The sequence below is a fragment of the Polypterus senegalus genome, chromosome 8, assembly GCF_016835505.1.
Source record: "Polypterus senegalus isolate Bchr_013 chromosome 8, ASM1683550v1, whole genome shotgun sequence".
Lineage (NCBI taxonomy): Eukaryota > Metazoa > Chordata > Cladistia > Polypteriformes > Polypteridae > Polypterus > Polypterus senegalus.
The window spans coordinates 7,384,436-7,411,900 of NC_053161.1; the positions used below are offsets into that span (position 1 = coordinate 7,384,436).

The window sequence follows — 27,465 nt, forward strand, 5'->3', positions numbered from 1 at the left end:
ATGTTTTGTTCTATTTCTGTTTAAACTTAAGAATGCCACAAAGGAAGTACAGTATGTTTAAAATGACTGTTTTTAGTATTGCATTTACCTAACAAATTTACATTTTCCTGAGTTTATTTCTACCGGAAGAGAAGAAATAAAGTACAGTAATTGAACATGATAAAATACATCTTTAAATCCTGTGTTGAATTCACAATCCAGAATCCAAACTTTCAATTTACCTTTCTGAGAGAAGCAAAGGCGGGTCCAAATGCCGACTGTACTTGGGTGCTGGCTCGTATCCACTGGGGCAATTTGGCAAGTGTGTTGGGCCGGGCATAGCGATGGTCAAGCAGAATAATGCTGGCATAGTCACCACAATGTCGAATTGCACGGCCTGCAACAGGGATCGAGAAACATTAAAACTTCATTATATCACTTTACCAGGGTGTGTTCTAGTGGACAAAGGACGTGCATTGCATTTTAGTCTTTAATGAGCATGTCAGTCTCATCGTGAAATATTTTACTTACAGTGATGCAAAACACACAAGCTGAAATACCTTCTTCACAAAAAATGACACCTGCACATGACAACTAAGAGGATGCATAGTCTTAAAGGGGACACCTATAATAATTCATTGTATGTTAAGTATGTTTACCATAATAATAAACTAACCCCCTTATTTTTTGTTAGAGAAAATAAACACGTGAACCTTATTTTAAATGCCATATCTCATCACTCAAAGCTTTCAGCAACACTAAAGCAGATGCACTCTTTTTGGGCATGCAGTCAGACAACTGCTCCTTTGAAGCTGACCAGAGTATTTGGTCGATCCTACCAGAGTGTAGGTGTTCTTTTATAGAGTTGATCTTCAATCTCGGTCTTCTTTCTGTGACACATTTTGTAGATTTGATGGCATTCACAAGAGAGTAACTGTCTGTGATACGTGTAATAGACAGAATGTATTTATCTGCACCAGCTATTTAATTCTGAGAGCAGAGTTACAAAAAACATTGCATTGTCAATTCTATCTCTCAAAGAAAGTGTTTTTCCTGCAAGAGTACTCCAAACACTCTTTCTTAACTTCTTCAATTGCTAACATAGTTGTGAGAATTTACTTCCTTTGCCCATTAATATTAAGAAGTGTCCACCTTGGGTACCACCATCAGCCAAATTCTCAAGAGAAGCATCACTAAACAGGACCAGATTTAAAGAGTCATCATGCCCTAAATTGAAATTTCAATAGGATATATTCAGATTTCAATGTCCTCACTATTTTGTTTGTTCCATGGATGCTTTATACTGTAGCATACTTCTCACTGGATGTGAGTCTGCAAACATCAAATATCACATCTGGCCAGCTTTGCTGAGCAACCCATAGAAGCTGACCTATTTTGGATTTCTGCTGATGAGTTTGTGTTTCTAAGTGTTGCTTCATGTTACAGGGCTCTTGAAGAGTCTACAGCACAGGTGTCAAACTCCAGGCCTGAAGGGCCACAGTGGCTGCAGGTTTTCATTCTAACCATCTTCTTCATTAGTGACCAGTTTTGGCTGCTAATTAACTTCTTTTGCTTTAGTTTTAATTAACTTGACTCAGGCCCCTTAGTTGTCTCTTTTTTTAATTAGCAGCCAAACAATAATGTGACACAAAACAAGCTGCCACATGACCAGCTCACCTGTGCCCGTCACACAATATCTGAAAGTAAAGAAAAGTGAAGGTCTCAGTAAGGTTGATCTCTCAGGTCACCAAAACATTTTGACGAACAGAAAATCAACAGTTTTGGAAATGTCTGCTGTGGCAGAATGAGAGCAGCAACAGACCACAAAATTAAATAACAGGTTTAATTAATTTACAGCAAGAATCAGCTTCTCATTAATAGATTGGTTGGAGTTTGAAATCCCAGTTTAACTGCTCATCTGCTGGCTCGTTTCACGTCTCATTTCTATTTGGCTGCCATTTCATGAAGAAAAGAATCAAATCAGAGTACTGAATCCTTAAAAACAGGGCTATTAAAATGAAGGGAAAAGGAGTTCATTAGCAGTGAAAACTGGTCACTGATTATAAAAAGGGTCAGAATGAAAACCTGCAGCCACTGCGGCCCTCAAAGCCTGGAGTTTGACACACCTGGTCTACAGGAATACGTAGGACAGAGTTTTTTGATGTAACTTTCCTGCCGTAATTGCCAGTGACAAGCCAACATTTGGTTTAGGTTTAGACTTGCAGTAGTTCGAAAATTTTTCACAAGTGTTCACAATTGGCTGTAAAATAGACATCCATTCTGTGTTATTACCACCAGAACTATGCAACAGTTTCTGTAGTTTATCAACTGAAGCATGTCCAAACTGCTTATGAAGCTTTACCATCATTTTTTACTTCTGCTCTTTTGTCATATGTTCAAAATTTCATTTTCATGAACTGATACTTCCTGGTCCTTATCTAGGATGTTTATATAATAATGTCCATAAGTGGTCAGTTCAAGTTTAACTAGCTGTTTGAACATTACTGCTATGTCATTTTCAAAGTCAAGCTAGCTCCAGCTCTCTTTAAAGATATTTTGCTTAAGAGCAAATGAATATCTGCAGAGATCACCTCTGTTTCAGTGTTGCACCTGGCGGTAGATAATTGTAGCTGGCATTTTAACTTTTATTTAGTAGCCTGCACAATTTTTCCATCACCAAATTTAAAAGCTCTATAGCTTAGTACTTCAATCAGCTTGTACACTTCGTTCTGACTGAGCTCACTCACAAAACTATCAAGCCACTTTTCCTCACAAACAGTTTGAGTGTACACAGTGTCAATTACTGCAGATCCCAAATACTCAACAACGAAAATCTCAGATGAAGATTCATTTGAATATAGTGTAACTTTACACTGTTCAATGTCATCCATATTTTCATTACCCTGTTAGTTTCACTCGTTTACTTTTATGCGGACCGTCTTTAGCCCAATGAAACATACTCTGACACGCAGCACACTTTAATCTTCTGCCGAACCTGTCAAGTGGGTTTGAACCAGGCAATGCAATTTTGAACGGTTTTTGTTGATCTGTAAAATAAGCTGCATTGGTTTTCATTTGTGTCCTAAAAGAAGTGCAGGCAACTGCCATTTTGTCACTGAAGACGTACTTTAATGCAGACATCATCAAGGCAAAAGTTAGGGACAACTGTTTGCCTTTAATTTCTAGACAAGCATTATCAAGCAGTTTGAAAGCTTATTACAACCTCTGGAAGAGACATGTCATATTTCTGAATTACAGTGTTGTTCGAACTCCATGATGTAATCCACCATCAAAACTGAACCTTCTTGAGCCATATTATGAAAGGATAAGTATGCCTCATAAGTGCAGTCCTTTTCCTTTTTCAAAAATACCCCATTGAGTATTTGGTTTAAGTTATCTATACCAATGTCTTTGTTTATTCTTCTGCCAGTATTTCTAGCACCTTATCTCTTGCGCTGCCTATAAGCACTGCTTTTTTTCAAATCTGTCACTAGTCTCCAAATTTCATTTTTCCATCTTTCATAAATCTTTTTTTGTCAAAAACAAGAGGTATTTTGTAGTTCCTAGCCATCTTCTGCAACCAATGCAAGTCTTAGATAAACACACCAGTTTGAGTGTGAAATATTTTACTTTCAAAGATGTAAAACACACAAAGTGAAAGAGAACTGCAACATCTTCTTCACAAACCACTACAACATCCATGCATGCCAACTAAGAAGATATATTGTCTTAAAGGGAACAAGAACAATAATTTAGTTTACCATAATAATGAACTTAACACCGGAAGCTACAAGGGTGGAGTTTTATAATACAGTAATTGAATTGCGTCATTTGTGTTCTGCTAATGTTATAAAAACCTTACATGCTGCCTTTTTTACTTTGAAATTTTCAAAGCAATATAAGCATTAATATAAATATGCACTTGCCAAAAAATTAAGGGAATACTTAAATCACACAGTGGATCTCATTGAATAAAATATTAAAGTGAAAATCTTTCCTGAGTAATACTGTATAAAAAGAAAAAAAATGATGCAACAATGGTCAATGGAAACCTAAATCACCAACCTACTGAGAGTTGGATTCAACATCAGACTGGAAATCAAAGTCAAAAACTGAAATCACAGCCTGATGCAACTTGCATGAATTTCATGACGGCAACTCAGTGTCTCAGTTGTATATATTGCCCCCATGTGCCTGTATGAACTGCCAACGATGTCTGGGTATACTCCTGATGAGACAGAGGATGGTGTCCTGGGGAAATCTCCTCATGGACCTGGATCAGGGCATCAGTGAGCTCCTGGACAGTCTGTGACATTACTTGATGTCGTCTGATGCACCGATACATAACGTCCAAGAAGTTCTCAATTGCATTTGGGTCTGGGGAACGTGCCGGCCAGTCAATGGCATCAATGCCTTCATCATCCAGGAACTAGCCACATGAGGCCAGGCATTGTCCTGCACCAGGACAAACCTAGGGCCCACTGCACCAGCCTAAGGAATGACAATGGCTCTGAGGATTTAATCCTGGTATCTAACAGCAGTCAGGGTACAATTGCCTAGCATGTGGACATCTGTGCAACCCATTGAAGGATTTGCCTCCCAAAATCATCACTGACCCATCGCTAAACTGGTCACAGTGGATGATGTTACAGGCTGCGTAATATTCACCACAGCGTTTCCAGATTCATCAGTGAAGAGAAAGGGATGCCAGTAGTGATGCTGCCAATTGTGTTATTCTCTGGTGAATGCCAATTAAGCTGCATAGTGATGGGCTATGAGCATCTTTTCCCTTTTACCATCCAACAGATATGATTTCCAGTTATTTTAGTGGTATTGTCAATTTCTACCAGAATGTATAACATTGTGTCGTTATAATAATCTCATGGTTTCTGAGGTAATTTTTTAATTAAAACCAAAATAAACTTCAAATGGCCTGATCAAACAGTAAGTAGGCAAATAAGCATAGTTTGAAACCCAATAAGGAAAACATCTGTTGTATAAACATTAAGGTATTCAAAAAGGTTCTAGACCAAACTTTGTGGAAAGTACAAAAAAGGCTGGCTTTTGAAACTGGTAATTAGAAATGTCTGCACATGTGATAGATTCATAGAAGAACAAAACTGAGAGCTGTGGGCCCTCCATGCTTACCAATTGACTGATTTACAGCCTTCATGCAAAGATTTTCGATGAGAACTTTCCCTGGGCTTTGACCATCCACTCTTGGCTGTATAGAACCAAACACATACCACGTATTAAAAACTTTCTGATCTTGCAGAGCAACCCTTCACAATAAAATGGTCTCCTGGATAACTATGTACACAAAATGGTAAATACAAAAACTTAAATAATGACAAGACTTATATTAACATAATTAGTCACACCAGATTCTGCCAACTGTGGAAATGTACTAACAAAAGTTGCGATTCAATGCATTTCCTGACCTACAGTGAGGAAGGGACAGCTGGTAACATTACCACTCATCTTACGTTTCAGCACCATATCATAGTTAATAATTTATGCAGAAGTTTTATTTTTGATATACAAAATGTACTTAACTTGTCACAAAAATGAAGCAGGCTAAATGAATGCTGAATACAGTTTACAATAAGGCATATACTGTAAATGAACATGTATGTCCAAAAATATGCATCTACTTTAAACTGGATATCCCAAACATTTTATTCATGTGGTTGGTTGATTCTGGGATAAAGAACTCTAAATACTATAAAAGATAAATATTAATCAAGGACTTGAGGGACAAAGTCAAGGAAAATACAAGTGATGAAAATGTTGTCCATGAGCTTCTGTCAGTTTTACTTGCTGACCATTAGCATTAAAAGAAACCAAGCTCATTCTATTATTGAGTTACAGATCTACTCCATCACCAAGTATGAATTCTCAGAAAGCCAGTATCCTTGCTGGAAACAATCCCCCAATTTAAAATCATGGACAACTGTCCTGTCTGTGTTAACTAACTTGCTAAGAATATTTATCATACAGTTTGCTAGTCAATCTTAAAAAATATTTTGTACAAACAACTGCACTCCTTATGACAGATTTTCACTTTACCCAGCATCTGGGAAAATTGTTGAAGAGTATACCAAGTTTCATACACAATATTAACTTACCTCCTTTTTCATCTGTCACATCCAATTAATTTTTGTATAGTAAAGGATAAGACTGTTTGTACAAATGTATAATTATGTGGTAAGAACACTAATTGTTCAATGTTACAACATTAATATACATCTTCTTCTTCTTTCAGTTGCTCCCGTTAGGGGTCACCACAGCGGATCAATTCTTCCATATCTTTCTGTCCTCTGTATCTTGTTCTGTTATACCCATCACATGCATGTCCTCTCTCACCACATCCATAAACCTTCTCTTAGGCCTTCCTCTTTCCTAGCAGCTCTATCCTTAGCATCCTTCTCCCAATATACTCAGCATCTCTCCTCTGCACGTCCAAACCAGCACAATCTCACCTCTCTGACTTTGTCTCCCAAACGTCCAACTTGAACTGACCTTCTAATGTACTCATTTCTAATCCTATCCATCCTTGTCCCACCCAATGCAAATCTTAGCATCTTTAACTCTGCTACCTCCAGCTCTGTCTCCTGCTTTCTGGTCAGTGCCACAGTCTCCAACCCATATAACATAGCTGGTCTCACTACCGTCCTGTAGACCTTTCCTTTCACTCTTGCTGATATCCACCTGTCACAAATCACTCCTGACACTCTTCTCTACCCATTCCACCCTACCTCTCTTTCACCTCTCTTCCACAATCTCTATTACTCTGTACTGTTGATCCCAAGTATATAAACTCATCCACCTTCGTCAACTTTATTCCTTGCATCCTCACAATTCCACTGACCTCCCTCTCATTTACACACATGTATTCTGTTTTGTTCCTATTGACCTTCATTCCTCTCCTCTCTAGAGCATATCTCCACCTTTGCAGGGTCTCCTCAACCTGCTTCCTACTATTGCTACAGATCACAATGTCATCAGCAAACATCATAGTCCACGGGGACTCCTGTCTAATCTCGTCTGTCAACATGTCCATCACCACTGCAAATAAGAAAGGGCTCAGAGCCAATCCCTGATGTAATCCCACCTCCATCTTGAATGCATCCGTCACTCCTACGCAGACCTCACCACAGTCACACTTCCCTCGTACATATCCTGTACAACTCTTGAATACTTCTCTGCCACTCCCGACTTCCTCATACAATACCACAACTCCTCTCAAGGCACCCTGTCATATGCGCTCTCCAGGTCCACAAAGACGCAATGCAACTCCTTTTGGCCTTCTCTGTACTTCTCCAACAACACCCTCAGAGCAAACATCACATCCATGGTGCTCTTTCTTGGCATGAAACCATACTGCTGCTCACTAATCATCACCTCACTTCTTAACCTAGCTTCCACTACTCTTTCCCATAACTTCATGCCGTGGCTCATCAATTTTATTCCCCTGTAGTCCTGCACAACCCCCTTATTCTTAAATATCAGCACCAGTATACCTCTTCTCCACTCCTCAGGCATCCTCTCACTTTCCAAGATTCCGTTAAACAATCTGGTTAAAAACTCCACTGCCATCTCTCCTAAACACCTCCATGCTTCCACAGGTATTAACATACATAAAACAGTGAAATATTTTAAAAATACAGTAATACAAAGCACTTTAAAATATGAATACTATAAATAAATCAAACCCATAAATTAATTTCATCTTTATAATTTTAAGTCTAACAGTTTCTATATTCAGAAGTTTACATCTAACAATGATTTAGTCTTAAAGCTAATCATTGTCTAAAAATGTGTTTAATCACGTACCATATTCTTATCCAAATAGGACATTTTTTCCTGTAGCTCAGGAGACCTGATGTTCGGGTAGGGCATTCCCACCATAACCACACATCTATACAGGAGACAAAAGCTCAAAAGTCTGAGACAGTGTTTACTGCATAAATAAGTGTTTTGATACAAGTAGTAAAGCCATGTTCTCAATAACATTACTTCAACTGAAATGTAATACCTTACAGGGCATCTATGACAGAATGCATACCTGCCAAGGTCGTCTGAAAAATTAATTCCTTCACTCATCTTGCCTCCAACCACTGATAACAGCAGGGCTCCAGTCAAAGCATCTTTACCACCTCTGCATCGCTGTGGACAAAGGAAAATTGCATGTGTTAAGGCATACAAAGTCAGACACTTGGTATTTATGGAAAAAAAGGCAGAAACACACTGCTAAATGGTACAAGCTTCTTAAATTCAATGTATGCTTTATTTCTGAAGCCACCAGATAAAAAAGAAAAACATTCTGTCACAGGAATAGAGTCAGGCTAATTTTAGTTTTGGAGGGGAGCAAACACCAATGTGGGTGCTGTGAGTAATTTATAAGAAAAGTTATAGTGTTGTCAAGAAAAATCCTGGCACATCTATTCTTGGGCCTGTCAACAGAGAGGTTTGACACTTTCTTTCAAAATAACCATAACTTTTAAAAATTCCATTCATATCTTGTTTCTGCATTGATATTAATGATTCTAGCAACACCAGATTCTATGTTTTGTCAAGTCCCTTGAATTTATTTTTGCTTTAATTTGTTCCTCTTTGCAATTCTCTACATTCAAGTGCTTCCTTGGTTATTTATTTACTTATTTATCAGTTAATGTTTTTGTTTCCTTGGCGATTGTTTTTACCAAATAAAGTGTCTGATGATTACATAATACATCTACTTTTAATTATTTTTTATTTTGGATTGCCTCAAGAGCTTATTGAAAAGTAGAATGTAGAGATGTGCTCAAGAAAGGGAATAGCTGGCTCTATCTAATGAGGAGGCTTAGGTCGTTTAATGTATGCAGGAAAATGCTGACAATGTTTTATCACTCTGTGGCGGAGAGTGTGGTGTTTTTTGCAGCTATGAGCTGGGGCAGTGTGGTGAGGACAGCTGATCGCAACAGGCTGAACAAGCTGATTAAAAAGGCTGGTTCTGTCCTAGGCGTCAAACTAGAGGATCTGACGGAGGTATCAGAGAGGAGAATGCTAAAAAAGCTCCTCAGTATCATGGACAACCCCTCTTACCCCATGCACACCTCCTTGAGGAACCATTAGAGCACACACAGCAAAAGACTCATTGCCCCCAAATGCAGAACTGAACGCCACAGGAGATCTTTTCTACCTGTGGCAATAAGGCTTTATAACTCCTCTTTGTTCTGTAGGTTTTCTTTTTCAGCATTTATGGCGGTATGTTAGTGTGTCATCACAAGTGGCTAGCTCATTTTACTCAGGCACAAGTACTAAGTCACTTTTCATAACCTACACTAATAATCTGCATTTAATAATAATCTGTTATATTTATATTTTGTATATTTGAACAATTGTCATATGCTTGTTATATGCTGTCATATTTTTGTATATTTGCACAATTACTATTTCTGTATTTTTAAATCTTTATTGTACTATCTTTATTTCTCTTGTTGCACTGAACATGCTAATGACATTTCCCTCAGGATAAATAAAGTTCTTATCTTATCTTAAATATTTCACCATGACATTTTTAGGATATGTATTATCAAAAATTTTCTACAGAACACTTTGACAATTAACTTGGAGTAAATGGGTCAACAGCTTGATACTGAGACAGTATTTCAAATGTGGTGTCCGTAGTGAAGAAATTAGCAGTTTAAATGTATATCCCTAAATAAACCAGAATCTAGGACCCATTTACTAAACACTTACCTGTATGCACTTGGAGTATTCTGCCAGCACTTGCTCCACTTGGTTGGCTTTCTTTGGCTCCTGGAAAATCTAGTGGGATATCAATCATTACAGTTACTGTATTACACAATGTGAATAGATAAAAATGATTTCTTGTAACCATGCTTTAAAATTTATGGCTGTGCAATCTCAGGATAGCACATTATATTCTGATTCATCAAACAGTCTAAAAGACATTTCTTAAGCTATAAGTGGATTCTATTATTCACAACACAAGCTATCAACTATAATTCAGTCATGACAGAGAAAGCAAGATGCTGGCGACCTGTAAAATAAGTAGTGGATGACTACTGCATAAGGTAAATTACTTGTACCTAATGTGAATGAAAGACTTTGTACCTGCTAAGGTCTTTCCAGAATCAAAATATGTCAATGTCGAATAATGTTATTGCCACCTTGGAATCATTCCACCTTTGGATGCAATTGTGATTTGAACTTCAGATTTCAGTGTCCAAGCATACATTATTAGCCACTTCTATTACTGATCATTATTTAGGCAATGCCATTTTTGATGGATGATATAAGCCTTTGCCCAATAGTCAGTAGTCCACGCAAACACACTAATTAGGGCACATCTGCTCCAACCAGGCTGTCCAGCTTTGCTAAAATATTATGGTATTAGTTCTGACACGTCACTTACCAGGAGACTTCATATTTCTGGAGACAGCATTTAACACCAAATACCTGATAAAAGAAGTGATTCCCCAAAGTGCACTAAATATATAAATCTGATCAGAGTACAATTTGTCAACATAAGGTAAAATTCTCCAGTTGCTTTACAAAATGAAGATGGTTCTGTCAAACCACATCCAAATGGATGAGAACGTTAATTCATATAATGTAGATGGATAAATATCTTTTATCCAGAAGAAATGTAGCACAATCAGTAATGGGTAATTCCCCACCTTTAAAATAATCTGTACATGACTCTAAAAAAAGATAAGTGCCTCCATCATTTCTTGTAATGTTGTTATCAAGAAGAAGCTGACAGACCAAAAAAAAAGTTTTGCCTGCCTACCAATGTTTAGTAGCCATTTTACATTCATCTTAAAGTTGTTAACTTAACCTTTATCATTCTGAAAGCTACAGCAAACCACAGACATGTGAACCCTGATGGGTTTGCATCCCTATACTGTTGAGTCCCATTCCCACATGCCGGAGCTATCTCTGGTGATCCCTGATACAGGGTGAAATGCTCTGCGAAGTGATTAAGGGTTCTGCAGAGAGAGATGGAGACAGGGGCGGTGTGCTCTAGTTAATCCTTTGGTCTTCTCTCATACAGGAGTATCGATAATAAATGGTGACAAAGTCCGTGCTTTATTCAATTCTGGCAGTAATATCTCTATTGTTGCTCGCCATCTAGTGTTACCATGACAATGGTTCGGAACAAATGCCATATTTACAGCCAGAGGAGAAACAGCATTCGGTCTGTAACAATGACATGGAGACACTTGGGACATCGCAGAGCAATACGTCATCTTCAAGCACAGTGCTGGCCCAGAATGAAACCACGGCCCTTGAGGTTGAATCCGATCCTCTCACACGACTGCAGTTTCAGTTTAAGCAGACTCCAGCTTCTTTTAAAAGGGAGCAATGGAAAGATGACTCCCTTAAGCCAAGTCTCCCAATTCGATGCATATCCGAAGCCGCAAGTGGACAACCTCCTCGAGCGGCTAGGACAAGCCAAATTTTTGACTACACTTGATATGACAAAGAGGTACTGGCAGGTTTCCATAACGGACTCCGCAAAGGAAAAGACTGCATTTAGCACCCCTAATGGACACTGGCAATATGGTGTCCTTCCCCTCGGGTGGCATGGGGCACCCGTGACTTTCCAATGTCTGGTGGATAAAGTGCTCAGTCCTCATAACTCGTATAGTGCTACCTACCTGGATGACGTGGTAATTTATTCCAGCACCTGGAAGTAACACCTACAGCAGGTACAAACTTTATTGCGGTCTTTAGCGGAAGCGATCTTTATATTAATCTGAAGAAATGTTTGATTGGATTGGTTTAAACCAAGTATTTAGGCTTCATACAGTAGTTGGCCGGGGTATGGTGCGGCCATGGTGTTCCAAATTGATGCCATATTGAATTGGCCCCATTCAATGACCAAGAGGCGGGTTCAGGCCTTTAATCGTCGGTTTGTACCCCATTTCCCTGAGAGAGTGACACCCTTGACTAATCTGACAAGTAAGGGGAAACCAAATCATGTGATATGGGATGACACGACAGAAGCCGCATTTAGTGACTTAAAGCAGGCCCTTACGTCGGCTACAGTTTTGAAAGCACTCAACTTCTCTTTGCCTTTCATCCTCCAGACGGACACTTTAGACAGAGGACTTGGAGCCGTGGTCAGCCAAAGCATCGACAAAGTCAAACACCTTGTCATGTACCTAAGTCGGAAACTGTTGGACCAGCAAGCCAGTTATGCGGACGTGGAGCGGGAGGCTTTGACGATTAAATAGGTGATTACTCAGCTGAGATACTTACCTCTTGGGTCACAAGTTTACTCTGGTGCCAGACCATGCGCCTTTACAGTGGATGGCCTTACACAGGGACTCGAAACTGCGAGTCACAAGGTGGTTCTAGGACCTACAGGCATACAACTTTTCAATCATTTATCGTCTGGGTGTCCTTCAAGCCAATGCCGATGCCCTTTCCCGGAGTCACAACCTCTTAGCCAGGTATGCCCAACCCGATGGGTCTGGGTTGAGGTGCCGTGTCACACATGTGCACATAGGTCGAAGCGGAATGGTCCAAGTGAAGGTAATTCCACGTCAGGCCAGGGGGTATGGGGTACACTAAACCTTTATCTGTTGTCTCTGCTGACCAAATGCCAGAAATTCTGCCGATTCAACCTCAAAGACATTACGTCCGGTTCCGGCCCCAAGACTGATGCCACTTCCGGTTCCAGCCCCCAAGACTGATGTCACTTCCAGCTCTGAGCCCAAGACTGACATCACTTCCAGCTCCAGCACTCAATGAAATCACTTTCAGTTCCCTGCCTTAAATAACCGACCACTTCCTTCTCTGCTCAGTTCAATCTTGGACTCCAAACAATTCACTTCAGTGTGACTTTCATACCTTTTTTTTACAGCCAGGGATAATATACAGGTGGCTGCACAAAACCTTTTTGTGTGTGTCAAGGCTGATTATTTCACAGTGTCTTTACCCTTTAATATATAATACTGAAGTACACTGGACCACTTATTCACAAGACATGTTTGGGAATCCAGAATGAACCAGTGTGTCATATAGTTGAAATGGAAACTTTAATAATAACTTAAGTGTCAGAAGGAAATATTTGTACTACATAGGCATTAGCTGACCACATGATCCCAATGGACTGAGTGGTCTTTTCTAATTTTTCAAACATCTTATTGTATGCCGTTACTCTTCATGGCAATTAAAACAAGATTGCACCACTTAGAAGACATGTGGTTTTAGAATAACCTGACAATATTTGCATTACTCTAATAGTGGACACCCAACAGTTATTGGGCTACTCTTGGCTGTCAGTAAACAGGCCAAACAGTGCCCAGAAATCTATTCACAGCTAGGTAACTCTTATGTAAGGCAGATTTATAACTGGAGCTTTTCAATTAGACTGCCGAATTTAAAAAAGAAAACATTAGATCCCCTTGGAGAACAACATTCAAGTGATTTGTCTGTTTGGCTATTGTCTTTTGTGTTATCATTCAAATATATAAAATAGAAGGATAGTTTAATTAATAAGGATGTTTATTAATAAACTAGTAGTCTGTATTTTAAAACTAGAATGGATGTGAGCTACTCATAGCCCAAGTCACTAAACCCAACATTAAAAAAATTAAATAAGAAGCAATCTGATAAGTTGTTTACTTAAGACACTAAATCAGAGAAATACAGATAAAATTACCCAAACTTCACTAATATTGGTGGCTATAGGTAACTTTTTATAATATTGTATAGTTCTAGTCTGAGTGCAATGGGGTTGTGCTGCCTTACAATGCAGGGTCCTTGGTTCATTTCCCTTTCTTATTATGGTGTATGTATAGAAGTTTTCATATACTTCTGCAATGATTATTTCTGTATGGCTTCCTCATCCTAAAAATATTAAAAGTTAGAATTTTTAACACTCAATTGGCTCAGTATGAGTGGGGATACAAGTATGCACTGTGATGGCTTAGTAGTGAAATGTTGGTCTATATCTCAACATCATCACTAGCAAACATCTAATAGAAAATATTATGTTGAGAAAATTGTTAAAAGTATGAAAGTCAAACTCTTAAACAGTAGAAAACACTACATTTAAGAAAAACACTACCTTCTTCTTGGCTGCTAGACGATCAAGTATTCCATTCTTCTCCCAGTGGGCATAAACACACTTTTCATATTCATAAGATGGAAAAAAGCACACCAAACCCCCTGGGACCACATTGCACAAGTTGGAAAGAATCCGTCCTGTTTCATCCATCTGACAATAAAAGTTAAACTGTTAAGGACTTTTATTTATTCTTGAGCCATTTAAATTTGCTGTTCCAGAACTAATGCAACATTTATTTAGATCTATTCTTTCCAACATGCTTTACTATGACACCAAGTTCCTGTTATATCAACTTTAAACATGCAGCCTACCCAATGGGTTTCTTACAGAATCAAACAGAAAACTTAAAAATGTTTTCACTAATTCAAATTATTGAGTCTCAGAAGTAGATTAAATTATCTAGACTAGAAAAATTACACATAATTAGCACCGTTTACTCTCAATGAAGAGAGGTTTAATATGTGGAGAGGAAAGGTTAATAATAACAGTTTAAATAATTTTTCTTTTTAAATCTTCTTCTTAGCAAGACGGATGCTCAAATGAATGCAACTTATTAAGTTCGGTATACTGGTGTCAAAACTTTAAAATTCTAAAATCTTATAGAGTTGTAATGGAAATAAATATTAATTATGCATCAGAAGTTATGAAATCATTACTTGTTGTATTTTCTATCCTTATTGTAAAATAAGAGATGTTCCTGACATTTGGACTGATATAGCCACCATAGCCAATGCCTGTATGCAGGAAGTTCTATATAAAGACATCTAGAAAAAGATGGAGTTTGGACTGTGACAAATAAACAGCATACAGATCTTCTACATGAAGGTAGAGGAATTTAAATGATGTTAACACAGTGGTGGTTAAGTTAAACACAGAAATAGGAAACAGGTGGATTCATCCTGAAATTAGATATTGGGGAAGGCCGCCTGGTAGTGATGGGTGATTCATCAATGATTCATTCTTTTTGAACAACTCTTTGCAGTGAAATATATGAACAGATTTGTGTGCACAAACAAATCAATTTAGAGGAGCTCAACAGGAATGCTAAAGTGCATGTCCATCCTTTCAGCGTGATGTCATCGGCATGTTTTGTTTCGCTGATAGAGATGTTTAAAGCGCATGCACAAGAATCACCTAAATCACGAGTCTTGACTCATTAGATTTGTGAATGAGTTACAACCCAAGAACCAGTCTAATGACTCTCATTCATTTGATTCACTCATGCTTTGTTTATGGAAATAACACAATATTAAATATATAATGAATTATATATAATCATATATTTAAATATAATTAATTACACAAATAATTATATAATGAATTATATATAAATTAAGAAACAAAGATAAATGAATCAATACAAATCAAATTAGTTAGGGCTGAATCATCACAAAATAACTTTTCCTCAATAGAAACTTAAGACATGGTTGATAGAAAAGTCAATATAACTAATTCCATCCATGTTTTAATAGACAACACGAAAAGCCAATGATAATGAAAATAGCGCCACACTGAACCAATCGCGTGGCTGGAATACAGTTACAGCCACATCAGGTTAGGTTGACGCACAGAACATGGAGCTGGGAGCGGCACATGTGCTAATGTTTGGGTTGCAGCAGCCACATAAGTCAGTACAGAGAAAATGTCAACAGAAATTGCTAACAAAATCAGTGTTACTGAAGAAGACACCCCAACATACACAGCCCACGGCTCAAAAGACAAGGACTTTGTTGAAAAGAAGGGTCCAATTAACTTGGTAGTGTGGAGATATTTTGCCTATTTAAAGTTTGACAAAAAGCAGAGTAGCATACACTGCAAACTGTGTCAAAAGCATGTTCCCACAAAGACAGTTATCACCACTAATCTTTTTTCCCATCTAGTACCACCCTTTAGACCATGCACAATACAAGACTTTACAGACCTAGACCTAAGCAAGTGCTGCTAATGGGGATTTATTGTGTCTTTTTTTTTTACTTGGAGTATAAGCTGGCCACAACTGAGTGAACATGTAAATTTTTGTTTATGTTCTCCCTCATTTACATTAGAAAGCTGCTTGAATTTGTACTGAGGATATATACCTAATTTTTTTTCTATTTATTTTTAGGTTTGTTTCGCAAACATTTTAAAAAGTTTATTATTACACCTATTTTATTTATCTGGAATACAGTTGTATAATGTTCTACAGTACATTTGCCATGTTTGACTTCTGAAAGAAAATAAATAATGTTTAAACCAAAATTAACCTTGTATCTTCCTTCCCATCTCACTTAGGAGTAAAAAGGAACCTTCAAGCTTGACAGAAATAATAATTTCATTTATATTGTGATGTGTATCAATATCGATGGATATGAAAAAAATGGCACTAATTTTTATTTCCATATCCGCCATCCCTATCTTTAGCATAATGTAATTTAAGTTGCCTCTAATATTAAAACCTATCGGTTGACATTGCTCCTTTTCCTAACTGGAGTGAAGTTAACAAGTGATTACAAAATCTTCTACTGATTAAACACTTAATTTTAGGTTGAACATGAAAATGCATGTTAGACATTACTATCATAGGGCAGCATGGTGGCGCAGTAGGTAGCGCTGCAGCCTTGCAGTTAGGAGACCCGGGTCCTCCCTGCGTGGAGTTTGCATGTTCTCCTCGTGTCTGCGTGGGTTTTCTCCGGGTGCTCTGGTTTCCTCCCGCAGTCCAAAGACATGCAGATTAGGTGCACTGGTGATTCTAAATTGTTCCTTGTGTGTGCTTGGGGTGTGTGTGTGTGCCCCCTGCAGTGGGCTACTGCCCTGCCCAGTAATTTGTTTCTGCCTTGCGCCCTGTGTTGGCTGGGATTGGATCCAGCAGACCCCTGTGACCCTGTAGTTAGGCTATTGCGGGTTGGATAATGGATGGATGGACAATACTATCATACAAGACTGAAAGGATGTGCAAAGCAAACAGTTCTACAGGGGACAGCAGAAAAAGACTGATTGTAATGTAAAATAGAACATAAAGTATATTAATTAAGACTAAATTAACTGTCTACACCATTAGAAAATAAACACATTTTGTAATCTATGGTCACATGTGAGGGGGTTGGGTTGCAGTGTCCTGAGCCTATCCCAGTAGCAAAGGGTGTAAGCCAGGAACAAACCATGATCAGGGCACCACTCTCTCACAGGACCCACTCTACCACACACGCACCAAACAATTACTTATATCAGGATTTGGAACAAAAACTTGAATCCCATGCAGCCGTCCATGGACTGAACTTTCTATGAAATTAAAAATGAGTAGTCACATACTGCCCATAAGTATCAATTACAATATCAGTGTAAGTAACACATGCCATGTTGCATCACAGCCCATGTTTCAAAATAAAATGCTTGATAACCTTTGTTTTTAAAAAGAACATTTGCTTACGCATTCAAACATTTACGAAATTTCAGATTTTCAACTTAATCATCATCTGTTGTGTCTTAACTTCAATATTTCTTTACCTGTTATGCAGCAAAGTACATACTCTTTACATTTACGTACTACAAAGCATTAAAAAAAGTTCCAGAACAAATACCATTTGAGGAGTTTCACGGTTATGAAAGGTGAATTCTAGTTTCTGTCCTGAGGGACCACTGCTCAAAATTATGGGAAGAATATTATCTGGTGGAATCACGTGACCTACAAGTCAGAAAAACATTCAGCATGGTGTTAGACAGTAATAAGGATGGATAGAGCATAATAAAAGATTTGTAGGAGGCCAGGCAGACTACTGAGGGAGATGACAGAAATAAGGGAGGCAAATGACTAAGATGTAAGACAGGGAATGACCAAAATTCTTCAGAAAAAATAATGCGAGAGAACAGACAGAAAAATCATAGAGCAGGTAAGAAAACCATCATATAAAGATTAAGATGCTGGACAACTGATAAATCACACACAGGCAGTAGCTGACAAACAAAGATAAATTTTAATTTGAACAAAGTAAAACAAATTATGTCTTCCACATACAAACCTTTGTAAGGGACAGCCGGCATCCAACCCAACCAGGATGCCTAAGAAATGGAAGGATGGGGGAAGGCAGCTTCTTTAGGGCACTGCCTTCCACTGGAACGCTAGACAGCAGCTCCCCTGGGGCCTCATGTATAAACGGTGCGCACGCACAAAATTGTGGCGTAAGAACGTTTCCATGTTCAAATCATGATGTATAAAACCTAAACTTGCCGTAAAGCCACGCACATTTCCACGGTAGCTCATACCCTGTCGTACGCAAGTCCTATGCTCGGTTTTGAAGACTGGCGGCACCTAGCATCAAAGCATTGCTACTGTTCCTGTGTGGTTATCCTTTCTTTTTTTAGATCCACATCCCTGACGCGGCTTTATAAATACACTGAAATTAACAGCATATTGTTTATTAGTTTAATGCATCTGATTGTAATTAACCTGTAACAATATAATGGTCCACAGAATGGTCAAACTATTCCAAATAGCCATGCTGTCTCAGCCATGCTGTCTATTGAACTGCTCTCATATGACAAACGCTTCAGAGCCTATCCTGTACTGACCTCGCAGTTCAGAAACAGTTTCATCCCAAGAACTCTAAACGCCCTCAATTAGTCCATCAAGTGCTCCATGTAGAACTGTTTGTACTTATACAGTTAGTACAATTACCTCATTGTAAACTTGCACTACAGTCATAATATTGAACAACCTGAGCCACTTTATAAAGTGCGTATTTACATATGATGACGATATCATTTTTAAGATGAAATGCCGCAAAATATGTTTATTATATTATACAGACAAAACTTTAACTACATGGTGCCGCTCCTTTCACGGATTGTTCCTGCCTCACGCTGTATTATTGCTGGTGCTGCTGCAACACTGGAAGGATAGATGAATAGAATAATTAAACGTGCTACAAAGATGTTTAGATGTTCCTTAAAAGTTTTGAAGAATCGGCGTTACAGATGGCTTAATGTCTATTACTGAGCTGATTGTGTGGCGATTGGGTATTTGGAGAAAGAAAAGTAAGGACATGAATTGGAGGTTAGTATGTTTGAAACAGACAGTACTGCTACAATAAATTATTTCATCGAAGGTAGCACATGGCGCAACAAGCATCTTGCGTGAGACATGAACAATCACTGTGCCGCGGTGTTCCAATTTTTAATAACATGCTTTAACTCCTAACATCATGAAAATGATATCACATATACATCTCAGTATTTTAATTATTCAGAGAGCTGTAATATCACAAATGTAATGGATTCTGTGTCCTGTCGGAGGAAGAGAAAGCCCAGAAGCACGTAGTGATTCACACACATAGAGCACAAAGAAGATCAAATACAAAACAAAGCATTTAATGCACTACTTTAGTTACGATGGGATTGAGAAACTAGTAAATTAAATGATTTTAAGATTAAGTTTATGATGTTCTACTTTAATGACAAAATAAACTATGTAATTAAAGTGGAAATTTAGAGATTGAAGTTGACATTTCATGCTTTTTCCCCCACTGTGTGCCTTTTTTTTTTCTCTGTACACTAATAAGCTTTCATATGACACTCAGATGGTGGGCTACGACTCGCCTTTCATGGCAACTTTTATATCTGACAACTTCTTTTTTGTTTCGGGCACTGTGCGACTTTGTGAACATGAGTTTCTCTGACACGCTATGTCACTCGATCAACTTCCTTTTGTTGTTTATACCACTGTTTAAACCAACAAATAGTAAGTTTTTCTTTGCCTCCACTTGGTATTCGCTGAATTTCTTCTATTTTCCACTCTTGCTTTTGCCATTGCCTTTTCACAGAAGGCTGAGCTTAAGGGCTATTTATATTGATTTGCATGTTCAAAGAGGCGTAATTTTGGGAGGAGTTGGGGTGGGGCAGCAGGCGTGTGCACATGCTTTACTTTCACGCTGACCAGGATTTATGTAGCAGAAGAACGTTGAAGTTGCCGTGCGCACAGATTTATGCATCTGGGTTTTTTTGTGTGTAAGCACATTTCCGCTTTTGTCCATACGCCATGTCATAGTGTGAATTCTACGCACGGTGTTATACATGAGGCCCCTGGATTGCAGCGGTGCCCCTGATTCCCACAAGGCACCATTGGATTTGGAATAATTTATCTCAGCCCTGCTGAGTGCCACCAGGGGCAGTGATTGGTTGGTTGGTCAATATAAAAGGACTTGCCAGACTCACAGGAACGAGTCAGAGTCGGGAGGTGGAAGACAAAGCTTGCGAGAAGGAGTGGAGGCAAAGAGAAAGAGAGAAGAAAAAAGAACGACTGTGTTGTATTGTGCTGTAATTTTGGTGCTTTGTACTGTGCTGCTGTGGGAAGCAAAAAGAAAAGCGCTTTACCACTTAAAATAAAGGCATGCTGTGTGATAAGACTGGGCTCTGCATTTGTCTGTGTCAGAGTTGGGGAGATGTACGCCCCCGGGTGGTCCACACCTTCTATAGTTGTAATTTTTCTGTCATTGTACCTGAATCTTATCAAAAGCTGAAAAAAAAAAATTCCTCCACTAGTATTTATGAAGTGTGCATCTTCTACATTTCATTGAACTGATAAATGCTTTTCTAAAGATGTGCCAAATTAGGTAAAAAAAATTCAGGAAATTATCATTTTATAAGGTTTTATACGCTTTAATACACTTTTAAGGCAACACACTGAGAGAATGGAATTGTATGGTACATTTTGACAACCAAGTTTCAGTATTTTTGTAAACTACCGTTTCCCTGATAATATTATAATTTTAAACATCTGAAATCTTACCATCAGACTCCTTAAAATACTAAATGCTAACAGCACTGCCAAGTCACCTCTAGAGTCGTGTAGGCTATGAAACTTCACCTTATGATTTAGCACCAAGACAGTCTACAGCTATTCTGTGAACATAACATCAATTTAAAGCATTTTAATGGCCAACACTAAACTGATTTAAGGAATAAAAAAGCTTAATGTAAAATTCAGCTGATGTTGGTTTTTGGGTCTTACCTTTTATCTCTGTGACAAATCCCTGAGAAGGGCACTGTGAACATTTCACAATTCCCTTTATTTCTACAGTACACATAGTTCTTTAGATCCTCCTCTTTAACATCATAAAGAATGTCCATTACCCAAATCAAGTTTACTGTCTAGAACTGTCTTTCAAGAAAGCTAATTTTTTCTACTTTTCTTTTTAAACTGCTGTTTCTAGATTTACAGTACAATTGCAAAACATTCCCTGTTGCCCAGAAACCTCAATAGTGGTAAGATAATATAATGCTGGTTGATGTTTCTGGGATATTTTTGGGGAGTTGTCTATAACATACTTCTTCATACTGTGTGTTACTTTAGCATTCTATAATCCAGCCAATTAGATTTCCACTGTATGTTTCACCATTGCTACATGCTTTACATATGCACATTAAATACACAAGTACTGTATATAATGTACAGTACACTGAAGCAGTTAAATACTAAACTTAATTTTCTGCACGGTTGCAGACAATCTCTACCATTTAGACTATCTGCTAAATTTCTAAACAATTTCTGAGGATAGTCAACTAGCCACTTACAGAGCAGAGAATCTGTCCAGTTAATACAGTATTTTGGTCTTATTTTGATGCAAGAAAATATATACAGTATACTGTATAATATTAAATTATTTTGTTATTAATTACTTATAGAATATTATTGATAACACAATCAGAACTCTGTATTTAATGATTTATCATATTAACAGATGATTTAAATATATAAGTTGCTAAATGTTGCTAACTGATATCTCTGTATCATTAAATTGCAATTTCTTATTTGAGAAGATTCAGCCAGCTAAATAAAAACAGGTTATAGCCTTTAGTTGCTATAATTAACAATGACCTTATTATAATGGTGGGAAGAAACACCTTATTGTCATTAAGCATGGACGTTTAGATAGTACTTCTGTATTGGGAGACTGCAATTGTGGTCTTCAATTTTTAAAAACAGTAACATAGCTATAATGGGGATTACAAGACCTAACCTTCCAAATAAAGCTTTTGTCATTGTGCTTAAGTTAATGTACCCAATATTTAAGCCAGGGTGTATATCAACAGTTTAAGAGACCCTTAAATTTGAACGGCTTAACACAGATATTAAAGGAGTCTGTTGAGGTGAACATCTGCCTTTGGATTCCTGCCTTCTGCGGGAAACATACTACAGACAAAAGTTAAGTAGTCACTAAGTCCCTTTTACATCTATATGTCTTGTCTCTTGATTGCCTGAAATTTTGCCGTTTTCAATTTTGATCATATGCTCTTCCTTTTTTAAGCACATTTGTAAAGGAATATGTGCAATTTTAGAAACACGTTTTTAATCTACTTGCTTGGATACTATCAGCTTTTATCGATCAAGTTATTTGAAAGTTCTTCTTAACACACACTCTATAGGCTTGTAAATAAGCAAGTGCACTTTTTACTGATGTGGGCAGGGCTGAAATAAGGAATGTGTAGGCAGGGAGGGAGTGGATGGGAAACACAAGCTTGCAATTTTCCGTTTTTTTTTGCTGCAAATTATAATGAAAAGAAACAAATTCAAAAAACTCAAGTTGCAAAAATTGAATGCTGTCGCAAACTAAGCACCAAACCAGAACTACTTGGAAGTAACAAAATTACTAAAAATGAGATCCTGTAGATTTATACTATCCATAAATGTTTAAATCTGCAAGGATTTGTCAACTTTAGGATTACTGGAACTGTACATATTCTATACATTTCCTCTATCTACTTTTCCTGGTCAGAATCTCCATCAGGTGCCAACCAAGGTTATTATAGTTTTACCTTTTTATATTAGTTTTTATTTCTATATTTTTTCTGACCTTACTTGGAAATTCAGTTTAGTTTTAGTTTTCCTTCATTGTGTATTTTTAATTTTAGTTTAGTTTTTATTTCACAAAGACACTTTTTATATATTTTAGTTTCAGATTTAGTTTTAGTAATTATGGCATGGAGCGTCTATGGAGTTAGTTTTGTGTCACAATCAGACAGAACTGTACACTTAACAGATTTGGATATGAGTTTAATGTTAGTGGAAACTTACTACACTACATGGTTTACTATCTGGTTTTGTTTTTCTCTGATAAAAACAAGCATAATCAAAACTAGACACTGAATATGAACAATTTCACACAATTTTATAATTTTATAAATGTTTTCTAATGAAAATCACAGGGGCTTAGGAAGAACAGGGCTCTTAGACTTAAATCAGTGTGCAGACCTCACCTAGCTGTATTGAGGGAAACAAAGAACAACAAGCATGTAGTGTCAAGGTTAGGGGTGGTGAGTCTTGAATAGCCCACCATAAGAACAGTAAACCCATAATGACCAGGGCAAGAGCAGGTAATAAGAGTATGGACAGGCACAAAACAACAGAGATTAAGAACAACATATACATTATCTTAACCTGATTATCCAGAGTAGGATTGCAGGAAACCTGGAGCCTACTGCAGCAGGTTTGGATGCAAGGCAGGAAAAATCCCTGGTATGCAATATGCATGATAAGGCTGATGTTAAAAACAAAAAGAATATGATATTTTAACTATCTATTTTGAGAGTGAAAAGCATTGAAAAAAGGGAGACAAATATTTTAAAATAGAATTCTGCTAATGGATTACTTTCACAATATCAGGTATTTTGAGTTGTGAATATAAACTAAAAAAGATAAATTAATAAATATGGAATGAATACAAAAACCCATTAGTAGTTTTTCATCACTTGTCAGACTCTCTACCTTTGTTTGTATCGCTTCATTGTTAAACGATGTTTTTAAAGCAAAAGTGATTGGTCAGCAACAATATGCTGGTTTTGTTTGATGACCTTGTCAATCTCTCAATCAGTGTCGTTTTATTTTCAAAACCCGGGAGTGGTCTCCCCTCAACTTTTTTGTATACTCAGATATGGGGATGGATATTTGAGGAATAAACCACAAGACAATGATTATATTTTTATATTATTTAATTAAGGAACCATGAACAACAAATCAAATTAGTAATACTGTATATTGAACAATTATTATAAACGTTAAAGGCACATACAGAGCCACCGTGCTGCCTGCGCTTGGGAAAGCAGATCATAACCTTGTTCTGCTTCAGCCTCACTACAAAACAAGTGTGAGGGAGCAAGCAGAAAGTGGTCCCCTGAGGCAGACCAGGCTCTGAGAGACTGCTTTGGAACTACGGACTGGGATATCTTGCAGGGATCATATAGTGAGAACATTGAGGAGGTTGCTGACTGCACAACTGACTACATCAACTTCTGTGTGGACATTGTAGTTCCAGTAAGAACAGCACGCTGCTATGCTAACAACAAGCCATGGATTACAAGTGACATCAAGGGCCTTTTGAACCAGAAGAAAAGGGCTTTTAAAGGAGGTGATCGGCATGAGCTCAAGCGCATGCAGAAGGAACTCCGTGTCCAGCTCAGGGCAGTGAAGGAACAGTACAGGAGAAAGCTGGAGCAGAAGTTGCAGAATAACAGCATGAAGGAAGTGTGGGATGGAATGAAAATCATCACTGGCTGCAGCTTGAAGCGGGGTGCCACCACTGAGAGACGTGGAGAGAGTAAACCTGATGAACAACTTCTTTAACAGGTTTGACCACCTTAACCCACTCTCACCTTAGAGTACTGCACCTTCCACCCATCCTTCTGCTGATACCAGCATACGAGAGAGTTTCCCCCCACCCACAATTACAGCAGCCCAAGTAAGCAGAGAGACTGAGGAGACTTCGTGCCAGCAAAGCAGTGGGTCCAGAATCGCCTCGACTGCTGAAGGCCTGTGCGTTGGAGCTGGGGAGTCCTCTACAACACATCTTTAACCTGAACCTGGAACAGGGGAGAGTCCCAAGGCTCTGTAAAATATCTTACATCACCCCAGTCCCAAAGGTATCATGTCCTAGTGAGCTGATTGACTTCCGGCCTGTCGCTCTGACATCACATGTGATGAAGACCATGGAGCGGCTCCTGCTTCACCACCTGAGACCACAGGTTCGCCACTCCCTCGACCGTCTACAGTTCACATACCAGGAGAAGGTGGGATCAGAGGATGCCATCATCTATATGCTACACTGATCCCTCTCCCACTTGGACAGAGGCAGTGCTGCTGTAAGAATTATGTTTCTGGACTTCTCTAGCGCCTTCAACACCATCCAACCTCTGCTCCTTAGGGACAAGCTGACTGAGATGGGAGTAGATTCATACCTGGTGGCATGGATTGTGGACTCTCTTACAGACAGACCTCAGTATGTGCGTCTCGGTAACTGCAGGTCTGACATTGTGGTCAGCAACACAGGAGCACCGCAGGGGACTGTACTTCCTCTGGTCCTGTTCAGCCTATTTACATCAGACTTCCAATACAACTCACGAGTCCTGCCATGTGCAAAAGTTTGCTGACGACACTGCTATCATAGGCTGCAGGAGGAGGAGTATAGGAACCTGATCAAGGACTTTGTTAAATGGTGCGACTCAAACCACCTACACCTGAACACCAGCAAAACCAAGGAGCTGGTGGTGGATTTTAGTAGGACCAGGCCCCTCATGGATCCTGTGATCATCAGAGGTGACTGTGTGCAGAGGGTACAGACCTATAAATACCTGGGAGTGCAGCTGGATGATAAATTGGACTGGACTGCCAATACTGATACTCTGTGCAAGAAAAGACAGAGCAAACTATACTTCCTTAGAAGGCTGGCATTCTTCAACATCTGCAATAAGATGCTGCAGATGTTCTATCAGACTGTTGTGGCGAGCACCCTCTTCTACACGGTAGTGTGCTGGGGAGGCAGCATAAAGAAGAGGGACGCCTCACGCATGGACAAACTGGTGAGGAAGGCAGACTCTATCGTAGGCACGGAGCTGGACAATTTGACATCCGTGGCAGAGTGACAGGCGCTGAGCAGGCTCCTGTCAATCATGAAGAATCCACTGCATCCACTAAACAGTATCTCCAGACAGGGGAGCAGCTTCAGCAACAGACTACTGTCACTGTCCTGCTCCACTGACAGACTGAGGAGATCGTACCTCCCCCACACTATGTGACTCTTCAATTCCACCCAGGGGGGTAAACGTTAACATTATACAAAGTTATTGTCCGTTATAACTAAATTTTTATCACTCTTTAATTTAATATTGTTTTTTATCAGTATGCTGCTGCTGGAGTATGTGAATTTCCCCTTGGGATTAATAAAATCTATTTATCTAAAAGTAAAGTTAAATAAATCAGACTCTGCAGCTGTATAAATAAAAAATAAAAAAATCGAGTATGTGTTCAGGTAGAGTACCACTTCCGGGTGATGGATTTGGCCCAAAAGTTAATACAGATGTACAATTGTTGTGTAACAACCACATGCCGAATTTCATCCATCTATCTAATTGTGTTTTTGAGTTATCATGTTTACACACAGACACACACTCGCGCGGGCGTGTACACACACAATTCCAAACAACAGTATTGTTGGACACTGGTTAGTTTAGAACTTCAAGATTCAACAAAATATCTAGGTCAAATTTTTTTATGATTACTATACTTTCTCTATACTTCGTATATGAGAAAGTAAAAACGATTTCTCTTGTGCGAAGTGGCTGGTGAATTGCTGTCAACAAAAAGCAGACATCTGAGAAATAAACTGAAACATTACTCACATGTGATTTTTCTGTCCATATGGTAAACGTTTTGTTGACTAGCACATTCTAATTTCAGCCGTTTGAATTACATCTTGATGTACAATAAGCAAAACGAAAGGCTGCCCGCAAATTGCTTTCTATTTCTCATGCTTTACGCACCTGCACTCAGCATGCTTTGTCACTGCAAATGCTGTGTAAACAGCCGCCCTGGTGGATCACTTTCTGTTTTAGAGTTAAAACTTAAATTAAAAAAAATTTAAAATAGTAAATTATTATTTTATTTCAGTTAGTCTTTCCAGCTACTTTAATAGTTTTGTTTAGTTTTAGTTTTTCATTTTGGTTTTGTTAATTATTTTATTTCAGTCTACGAAAATGTTTTTTTAGTAATAGTTTTAGTTTTGATTTTAGTGTTTGTTAACTACAGTATAATAACCTTGGTGACAACAGTATCTCCAACAGCAGTGAGTTGGGATGTCAGTTCACTATATTAAACTAAGAAAATTAATTCATATAAATGACGTTTAGAGAAGCCAATTTCACTAAAAGCCTGCCTTCATAAATTGGGACGAATACAAAATTTCCAGGAAAAACCCAAGCAAACTCAGAAGGAATTCTGCACAGAGGGCAAATCACCCTATGTTTTGAACTCTGGCATAGCGTTCATTAAATAGGAAAGCTGTCTACTGTGGAAATATGCTGTCCCATTATTTTTGATGAGCACTGTTTACCATTTTTGATATACATCCTGTTCACTGAAAAGGCCCTTTCAA

The 27,465-nt window shown here is 38.3% G+C and overlaps 1 protein-coding gene across 3 annotated transcripts in view; it reads right to left on the bottom strand.

Annotated features, from left to right (window-relative positions):
* The window catches only part of ddx11 (DEAD/H (Asp-Glu-Ala-Asp/His) box helicase 11), a 148,754-nt gene that overhangs the window by 2,766 nt on the left and 118,523 nt on the right, over positions 1-27,465 (bottom strand). For all 3 annotated transcript variants that reach the window (XM_039760653.1, XM_039760654.1, XM_039760652.1), the window contains 7 exons: positions 17,629-17,732; positions 14,072-14,221; positions 9,724-9,792; positions 8,048-8,148; positions 7,816-7,900; positions 5,128-5,203; positions 222-376 (listed from right to left, as the gene is read on the bottom strand). In XM_039760653.1, coding sequence (XP_039616587.1) covers positions 222-376; positions 5,128-5,203; positions 7,816-7,900; positions 8,048-8,148; positions 9,724-9,792; positions 14,072-14,221; positions 17,629-17,732 — 740 coding nt within the window. The remainder of the gene's footprint in view (positions 1-221; positions 377-5,127; positions 5,204-7,815; positions 7,901-8,047; positions 8,149-9,723; positions 9,793-14,071; positions 14,222-17,628; positions 17,733-27,465) is intronic.